Below are 9,871 nucleotides of genomic sequence, written 5' to 3'. Positions count from 1 at the left end.
CTGTTTGGTCACGAGAGCGAGTCTTCGCTTAAGAAGAACGATGGAGTGCTGGTGAAGCGGCGTGCTGGTGCGTCGGTACGCGTAGCCTGAGAGTGGGATTTAGTTAATGAAATTTAATTACGGGGAAGTTAAACACGGTACTTTTATCACTAATTACGTACGGGTTAGGAAGTTTCTATTTTGACTATGTAATTTAAAAAATGATTAATTAATTTAATTCCAATTAACCTCAACCTCAAGTTGCCATGCCGAGTACGACTCTGTTCCGCGGACCGAAAGAAGTATAAATACGGAGCCTCAGCCTGGCTGAAATCTCTTCTCCTCTCCATTTCTCTCTCGCTTTCCTCGATCGCCGCCGCCGCCTTGTGGTCGCCGCCGCCGGCTCTTCGCTGACCGTATCGGGTGGTCATTAGGATTTCAGTCTCGCCTCTTCTCGCGAGATCTCCTTTGCCTGAGAAGGAGCTTCCGGTGAGTCCGCCAATGATCTGTTCCGTTTCTTCCATTTCTGCCCCAATCGGGTATTCGCTTCCTTTGATTTGTTTGTTTGTTTTTTTTAATAGATGCTCATGGATATTTTTTGCTCGATTTATGACTCTGCCTTGTACATGGTTAGATCCCAGAGTTGTGGCTTTTGCCTCGGTCTACGATTGGCTTCTAGCTTAGCTTGTTCTGTTTCTTCGGCATTTTCCTACCCAGAGAATTGAAAATTGATGGGAAAATTTGTTTCATCGTTTAGCTATATCTCTTGTATGACCCAGCAATCTTTTTTTCTTACCTTAGTGGCCTTGGATTTAATTCTTTTTGGGCGGAGTGATTTTTAATGAACTTTTAAGTAGCTCACGATGGGCATGGGCGTTCTTTATGACCCACCATTTAGGTCGATGGCGTGCCTGCTATCGTTTTACGGCAGAGATTTGGCTAATTAGTACAACATGCTGTAGCCAAAATTATATCTTGGTTAATGAATGAAGGGGCACTGCGGAGGGAGATGGACGTTGTGATGGAACCATCAGTGTAAGTTGATAGCGTGCCTTTCTGTCGTTTTTCTTCGATTTTGTCTGCGAGTCTGCTTAGTGTTTCTGAGTTTGTCCTTCGTAAGAAAAAGGGGTGCCCATCTGCTTCTGTCCGTGATGCTTCCTCATTGTCGAGCAAGTATCTGATAAAATTGATTAGTAAATCCAAAAACTTTTTTTTTTCAAGCTTTCTACTGCTCCCTTAAAGGCCATCTAAATTTTTTCGAAAGACTGGTAGCGGTTCTGGTTTCTAGTTGTCATTTTTCAATTCTTCATTTTACATATATCTGATACTTCGTTGTTGTCCCAAAGCAAATACTCCCGTGGATGTCTACGGTCCAAAGATAGCGCCAGTATTCCAACTCTCTGAATCTGACCGCCTACAGGCTTCAGGAGACAACAAGACTGCAGCTTTTCTAAATATTATATAATAATGAAGAAATAGGTTTTCTATTAGTTTCACCATCGACTGGCCAGTAATAGTTCTTCTAAAAATATGCTCTAAATCCTTGAAATTTTAGTCTTCAGTTTTATGTTGATGATTCATTCTACATACATATTCATGAAGATTCAATTATATGCAACTAAAAAAGCACAAGAATTAAGATCATTAAATTATGCGTTCATAAGTTTTATGGTTGGAATTTTTGGCTTTGCATTCAAGCCTTTCCGAGTACAGCCTAGAATGGAAGAAATTTTCTAATTATTATTATTTTTATTATGCCCTTTTTAAAATACTTAGCCTCATGGTGTTTCTGTTTTGGTACAGGATGCAATCCAATTTATGTGCTTTTCTTCATTTTTTAAAATTTTACCATTTTCATTATTATGATACGAATTTTTCCTCATCATGGCCATTATTCAGTGTTTGAATTCTTTTTGGCTTGTTTCATCTGTTTTCAAAAACTATGAGCTTACTTTGGAGAATCTAAAATCATTATTTTATTATTGCTTAATCCGATGCCTACTTTTACAGCCACGTGCAGCTGATTGGAGTATAAAGACTTGATTCTTCTAAATTACAAAAAAACTCAAATGATTGGCTACACACTAGCTTAGCATCTATGAGAAGGTATATATGCCATCTAAAGATTGTTTTGTATGCTCTATGCCTTTTCTCCTTCTAACTATTGTATATTAGTGGTCAGGTGGCTTCTGCTTGATGGACTGTATGCACACTTCGACTGACAAGAAGACATTAAAGCGGTGGTTTTTCATTGATAAAAGGGTTGGATAATATTCAGGAAAAAAAGAGTCAAATTAAACTACTTGGAGGGCTGTCAGATTTTCTGCTACTTCTAAGCTTACTTTTGTCATAAAATTGATGGATTTGAAGTCAAGCCATAGTTCACCTGTTCTCACGGATCCTGCACCTTTGAGCAAGTCAAGATTGGGATTGCCCTCTAACATGGCACCATATTCTCCAGCAGCATCACCATACTCGTCTTCTGGGTTGTATCTAACAATTCCTAGAATCATAAATGGTAAACTTGAAGATGTCCGTGTTAATAGTTGGCTAGATGCCATGATAGCATCATCACCTCCTCGCAAAAAGCTAAACAAGGATATGATTTCTGTGACTCAATTAGATGACCATGATGCTGCTTATCAAACTTGGATGGTGTGTTTTTGTTGCACAAGTTCATTAAAATTATTAATTACTGAAATTTAAATTAGTTTCCAGGAAAATCTTTTCTCTAACTTCTTTGTTTGAACTGTTGCAGATGAGTTATCCATCTGCTCTAAATTCCTTTCACCTAATCACAAGTTTAGCTAAATGCAAGACAATAGCATTGTTTTTGGACTATGATGGCACTCTTTCACCAATTGTGGATAATCCTGATCATGCATTTATGTCGAGTTCTGTAAGTTGGTCCTACCAAACTCGTTTGATACCTTTGCTGTTTGGGAATCTTATTTTCTTTTTGGTTATTTAATTTATTTCAGATGCGTGCTGCTGTAAACGAAGCTGCCAATTATTTCCCAACAGCAATTATTAGTGGAAGGTCTCGTAATAAGGTATAGCTTGATGTAAACTTACATTATAATGATTGTTTGGGAATGATAGTGCTACATGAATATCAATGGAATGAAAAATATGTTCCCTTCAGGTGCATGAATTTGTTAGGCTATCCGATTTGTACTATGCTGGTAGTCATGGTATGGACATAATGGGGCCAGTCAGAGTATCCAAGTCCGTTGACAAGTACTGCATCCAGACAACTGATAGTCAGGTAAAATCCAGATGTTAAAATTATTATCGTTTTGATTTTGCACCTTTCGATATCAATTTTAATGGCGTGATAAAATCCATTTAGTTTATTACAAATAATTGGGATTGCATGGCTACTTGTTGGTGATGTTATTTAATTTAAAAGGTTAATTAAAATTCTAGAAGTTGAGCTGTTGATTTCTTTTGTGCTTATTAGCAAACAAAATATGTACTCCTAGAGTTTATACTTCTGTCCTAGCTGCATCTTGATATGGTCCTAATTAGAAAATTCCTTTAAAAAAAAAGATGAGATTAAACAATCAAGTTCCAAACATTATGCTTTTATCTTTTTGCTTATATTTTGCTAATACATGCTTGGTAACAGGGCAAAGAAGTACATCTTTTCCAACCTGCCAGTGAGTTTCTACCGATGATCAATGAGGTAGGTCCCTAAAAATGCCATTTCAACCCTTCATTCTGTCACTTTCCATCCAATTTCTTCCTAAATTTCAGAGTGTAAATAATCACAGGTGTATGAATCTCTCATTGAGATCACTAACGACATCATCGGTGTCAAAGTAGAGAATAACAAGTTTTGTGTCTCTGTACATTACCGCAATGTTGATAAAAAGGTAACAGTTGAATTAAAAAGGAGCATTGCATATTAGGACAATGCTTTGCCATACAGAAATAATTTTTCATATTTTCTAGCACTATAACATTATCGGCTCAACTTGTTTTTCAGATGTGGGATGAAGTTGGAGTTCGTGTATTTGGTCTGTTAAAGTGTTTTTCACGTTTGCACGTCACCCATGGGCGGAAGGTAAAATCCAAATGGGAAGCAAAATATAGCTTACTATATTCATATTTATTATCATTTATGCTCCTCTTTATGATGTAGGTTTTAGAGGTCCGTCCCGTGATTGACTGGAACAAGGGTAAAGCTGTTGAATTTCTGCTTGAATCGCTGGGGCTTAGCCAACGCGATGATGTACTCCCGATTTATGTTGGTGATGATCGTACTGATGAAGATGCGTTCAAGGTATAATTGTTAAATGTTCGATAAAATGGTTACTGAATTCATGCAAATTTCTAGACATAATCTGAAAATTTTCAGGTCTTGAGAGAGAGTAACTGCGGGTTTGGCATCTTAGTATCGAATGTGCCAAAAGAAACTAATGCCTTGTACTCTCTGAGAGACCCATCTGAGGTGAGTTTCAAAACTAGTAATTAACTTCAATTGTGCTTTCAGTTTGGATTGGGCACTGATATAACCTCTTTTATGGCAGGTACAAGAATTTCTCAAGTCCCTTGTGAGATGGAAGAAGTCCACAGAATTACAAACTGAAGCAATTGCTACTAAATAGATTTGATTGTACATATACTAAGTAATAGATTACCTGATAATAATTTGCCCTATTAAATTGAAGTTGGGCCATAGCATTTGTTCTTGCATTTGTTAATTATTTTCAAGCTCAAGCTCATGTACCCTTCATTTATAACTTCTTTGTTACTTTGTCATTGGATGTTCTTGTTATCCATTCTTCTTAATGACAAATATTTGTTCTCTGTTCTTTGTCTCATTTATCTGTTAATTCACTGTAATTTCCTTTTATTAACTCTCTTCTTTATTGCATTTTTGAACAATATAACTGAATCTGATCAGTCAGAACAATTATTATTGTTTAGGTTTACTGCAAGGAAAGTTTATAAATTCTGTTTCAGTTGTTGAACCAAGTTTTCTTGTGAGATTGATCATCTCATATGCTTAGACTTCTTCTTGTTACAGGATTCGCAACAAATGGATGCATGGCACGTGGCAAAAGGACAAAATCCGACAATCTGTAGGAACTTGATCAGTAGATTTACGAGCTCTGCTTGTTACGCGGCGTTGATACTCTGATTTTTGTTGGTGGACTCTATCGTCGAGGTTAAGTAGGTGGGCAAGTTTGGATTGACTTGAATTTATATTTTGATGTTTAATTAGAAAAGATTAAGGTGGATTAAATACCTGACGATGTTAGAAATTTACTAAGGAGTTAGCATGAGAAATCGAGTGGATTAAGATTAACGGGATACTTGACTAGAAGTGAGAAATTCAACAGGAAGTTAATAAAAGATAAATAAGTAGATCACGGTTGACTAGACATTTAATGATCAAAGATGGTGGAAGTTCAAGTGAATAATGGAGGATAGAACAATTTGCATGAAAAAGAAATCTAAGGGGATCACAGTTGATTGGATAATTTGTAATCGGAGATGGTGGAAGCCTAAGGGGGTCACTGTTGAATAAACACTTGGTGATCAGAGATGGTAGAAGTCCAAGTGGGGGCCAAACACTTGGCATGCACGAGAAGTCTAAGTAGGTTACGGAGGATCGGACACTTAGCACGAAACAAAAAGTCTAAGTGGGCTATAGAGGACCATATACTTGATGGTGATAGAAGTCTTGGTAAGTCAAAGTTGATTGGATGCTAGACAATGATGAAGTCTCAATGGGTCAAGATTGATCGTATATTGGGCAACAACAAGTCCCAGTAGGTCATAATTGATTGGATGCTGGATAGAGGAAGTTTTGGTAAGTTGAAGTTAACTGGATACTAGGCAAAATGTGAATTCAACTTTGAAAAGGTTGAAATTAGGGTTAACAAACCCTAAACCTAAAATTTTAGGTTTGCTGTCTGATCAATCGATTGATTAACCCTAAATCCTGAAAAAGAGGGTTTGCTACTTGAACAATCTATGCAATCGATTGGAGATTGGTAACTTATTTCAGGTGGACAGAACATTCTCAAATCAATTGGTGGCTAGTAACCGTTCTATAGGTTTAACGGTCAGATTTAATATGACAATTGATTAGTGAGTAAGGTCAATTGATTCGTAGACGAAAATATGTTATTATTAGCCCTTAGAGCCAATTATAAGATGATTGATAAGGGAGCTTTTATATCATATTTTATTAATAAAAGGTAAAGTTTATGATTATTATATTTCTTCATATTTGTGTCAGTTGAACAAGTATAATAATGTCTTAGGATAGTAGATTTTTATCTACAACATATCAATTTGTAGAATTGATAGTGAGATGTGTGTGTGTGTGTATATATATATATATATATCAATTTGTAGAATTGATAGTGAGATGTGTGTGTGTATATATATATATATATATATATATATATATATATATATATATATATATATAGAATTGTTAGCTTACGGACTTATTACTGCGGAATGCTACAGATTTGCACATGTGCCATATCCTCGTCAATTATTTCTCATCCGCGTCATTCTAGTTTTTTTCCCCCTTTTATTTTCCTCTCCTCACCTCGCGATTCTCTTACCTTGCCGTGCCCTGCCTCGCCTTGCGATTCTCCAAGCTGCACCCTGTCTTGCCGTGCCCTCCCTAGGGCCACAACAATCTCTTGCCGCACCCTCCCTCGCCGCGACATCGAGCTTCATCGTGACACCTTCCATATGTCGTCGCACCCTCTTTTGGCAGGACGTCGACCACCGCCGCACCGAGACCTCAACCATCCCTCACCGTGCCCTCCCTAGGGCCTCCCTCACTCGCCGCGACGAAACTAGGGTTTCCCCACACATCCCTCGTCGTGACGAAGTTCCCTTACCGCTGTTGTTTCATCATTGACTTGATATACTTTCTAGGCATCCAAAAAGAGCAAAGACTTTAGTTACAATTGGCTATTCATTTTTTCTGGTCTCATTCTTCTTCTCATCACTGGAAGTAGACAGGTATGACTATGTAATCATTGTGAAAGAACTTTCAAATTACTACAAATCTAAATTATTCATAAAGAAACTGTAACCGAAAGAGTTAACACATATGAAAGTGGTACCCGATTGTATATGCATGGATTTGTCATATTTTGTCCAACAATTTTATAATTGTCATTGTTTTATTCTACTATCATGATATAGGGTGTAAAGTCTCCTAACCATACTTACATAAATTTTGTTGTATTCCATTCAAATATATATTTATTTTCATTTTTCCTATTCAGTCTATTGTAGAATCATTGTGGAACAACTAACAAATTATTGCAAAACTAAAATTTTAGTAAATAAACAGTAATTGAAAATTTTAGCACACGTGAAAAGTGGAATCAGATTGCCTATAAATGCATAGATTTGTCCTATCAATAATTTTTATAATTGTCATTATTTTATTCATGATATATGATGTAAACTCCCCTAGCCATACTTATATAATTTTAGTTGTATTCCATTCACATATATATATATATTTCCTTTTTCATGTTCAATCTATTGTAGATTTAGACACACAACATGTTTGTTGATTATACAATATATTTAAGATTGATTTTAAATAGTATGCCTGAAGAAGCATTTGATTGAATTATCCCCAGGAGTCAAATTATATAGAAGTCCTATAAAGATGAGTAGTACGTATAACTAACGGGTCAACCATAATGATATTTGTAAAATATTTCCTTCTATATCATGGAAACCAAGCTATTGTTATGACTATCTTATTTGATTTGATTTGGTCATCATTTTTTTTTGAAAGCCTATAGTGGTACTAATTAGATTTTTTTTGATCGAAGTAGCTAAAAATCTGACAAATTATCAAATGATAGAAATTCAAATTGAAATAAGTTGTAGTTTTTATCAAATGACCTGGTCTAATGGTCTAATACTTGTAATTTTGAGTTTAAATTGAAATAAGTTGTAGTTTTTATTTATTTATCTACTTATCTCTTCTCAAATATAATATGACATTCCCCAGAAATGGAAGAAAATAGAGTTGATGATCAGGAATATGTTCTCCAAGTTGCAGATGATCGAAAGCCAAAAATTAGGATGAAATTCTCATCACTAGAGGAAGCATATTCATTCTATAATCAATATACATGAGAAGCTGGATTTAGTTCGAGGATAAACACAAGCAAGAAAAATAATATGACAAATGAAGTGATGTGGAAATAAATTGTATGTTTTAAAGAAGGTCATATAGATCTAATGTGGAATGCTAAACATGCAAAAGCTGATCAACTGAAAAGGGAAAGAGCACGTGGTGTAGTTAGAACGGGTTGTAAGTCAAATATTGCACTTGTCAAGAAACAGACTGGACCTAATTGGGTTGTCAGTAACTTCATAGAAACACATAATCATCCACTCTCGACTCCATCAAAGGTGCATTTGCTACGTTCACATCGTAATGTTTCGGCAGTAAAGAGAACATTGACTAACCAATTTTCAGAGGCCAATATACCAACTTGTCAACAAATGCGATTATTGGAGATAGAGTATGGAGGGTCTGAGAGGGTAGGTTGCACAGAAAGAGATATTAGAAACTTTGAGAAAAACTTAAGAGATGAACAAAAGGGTATAGATGCCGAAACACTGATCGAGTTATTTACATCTGAGCAAGAAAAGAATTCAACTTTTTTTCTTTGATTACAAGACTGATTCAGATAACAAATCTATTAACTATTTCTGGGTTGATCATGTATCAAGGAGGGCATATAGTGTATTTGGTGATATAGTTATATTTGATACGACATATAACACCAACAAATATGGCTTGATCTTGGCACCATTTGTAGGAGTTAATCATTATCATCAGACTATTATTTTTGGTTGCGGATTTTTAAGTGATGAGAAAACTGAGTCTTTTGTTTGGTTGTTTAAGAAGTTTATAGAAGTCATGCCTAAAAGTCCACCAAACGTTATCATCACTGATCAGGATCCTGTTATGACAAAAGTTATTGCACAAATTTTCCTTCAAACAATGCATCGATATTGTTTGTGGCACATATGAACAAATTCCTAGATAAATTACACTCTTTAACTTTTCAAAACCACTATCAAAGCATAAAAAATGTCATTGCAAATTCTAGGACACCTGATGAATTTGAAAAGTCATGAGAAGAGGTTATCAAGTGTGCTAACTTGGATAATAACGATTGGTTGTCGTCGATGTATGAATTACGACATAAGTGGGTGCCAGTTTATTTTAGGCATGTATTTTGTGCTGGAATGTCAAGTAGTCAGAGATTTGAAAGCTCACATTCATTTTTTAAGAGGTATATCTCAAATAAGAACTCATTGATGGATTTTATCACCCGTTTCAATAGGGCACTGAGATACCAAAGACATAATGAGTTAGTTACAGACTATATTGATATGAATGAGCAACCCAAGATTAAGACAAACTGGCCAATGGAAACTCAAATGGTTCAAATTTACAAAAAAAAAAAAAATGGTTGGAGTTTTAAAGTGAAATGGCTGAGAGTCATGGTTATTATATGCAATAGGCATTTACAGGAGTTGACTCAGTGGTTTACCATGTGATGAAATTTCAAAGTTGTTCTTCCTCCAAACCAAGGTTGCTCACACATGATAAATAGAGGGACTACATATCGTGTAGTTGTACGAAATTTGAGTTTGAGGGTATTCCATGTAGGCATATGTTAGCATTCTTTCGTATCAATCAAGTGTTTCATTTGCCTGATATGTATATACTCAAACAATGGATACAAGATGCAAAGGTTGGAGGAATATATGCTTTGGGAGAGAAAAATTTCATTGATGATCCAGATCGAGGTCTAAAGCTTCAGTATTAATTGATAATGCATCTTTAACTGATGAGGGGACAACC

The 9,871-nt window shown here is 35.7% G+C and overlaps 1 protein-coding gene across 2 annotated transcripts; it reads left to right on the top strand.

Moving 5' to 3' along the window:
* Window positions 1–301: 301 nt before the first annotated feature.
* LOC121980775 (probable trehalose-phosphate phosphatase F) lies at window positions 302–4,805 on the top strand. Of its 2 annotated transcripts, none has more exons than XM_042532980.1 (12): window positions 302–468; window positions 1,990–2,085; window positions 2,162–2,634; window positions 2,738–2,878; window positions 2,961–3,032; window positions 3,125–3,247; window positions 3,611–3,667; window positions 3,756–3,857; window positions 3,971–4,048; window positions 4,127–4,267; window positions 4,343–4,435; window positions 4,515–4,805. In XM_042532980.1, the coding sequence occupies exons 3-12, from the start codon at window positions 2,338–2,340 to the stop codon at window positions 4,590–4,592; spliced, it is 1,182 nt and encodes a 393-aa protein (XP_042388914.1). In that variant the 5' UTR covers window positions 302–468; window positions 1,990–2,085; window positions 2,162–2,337; the 3' UTR covers window positions 4,593–4,805. The 2 variants fall into 2 exon arrangements, with proteins under 2 accessions (XP_042388914.1, XP_042388912.1); XM_042532978.1 differs by having other exon boundaries at window positions 2,155–2,634.
* Window positions 4,806–9,871: the final 5,066 nt, after the last annotated feature.

This window comes from Zingiber officinale, chromosome 5A (assembly GCF_018446385.1).
Source record: "Zingiber officinale cultivar Zhangliang chromosome 5A, Zo_v1.1, whole genome shotgun sequence".
Taxonomy (NCBI): domain Eukaryota; kingdom Viridiplantae; phylum Streptophyta; class Magnoliopsida; order Zingiberales; family Zingiberaceae; genus Zingiber; species Zingiber officinale.
Note: the sequence above shows the minus strand (reverse complement) of the source record. Positions and strands in the feature narration are given on the sequence as shown.

Bases quoted from the DNA above. Each gene is read 5' to 3' on its own strand.
- LOC121980775 (XM_042532980.1), top strand. From the start codon at position 2,338: ATGGATTTGAAGTCAAGCCATAGTTCACCTGTTCTCACGGATCCTGCA. The intron at 2,635-2,737 runs GTGTGTTTTTGT...GAACTGTTGCAG, and splicing joins CTGCTTATCAAACTTGGATG to ATGAGTTATCCATCTGCTCT. The intron at 2,879-2,960 runs GTAAGTTGGTCC...AATTTATTTCAG, and splicing joins ATGCATTTATGTCGAGTTCT to ATGCGTGCTGCTGTAAACGA.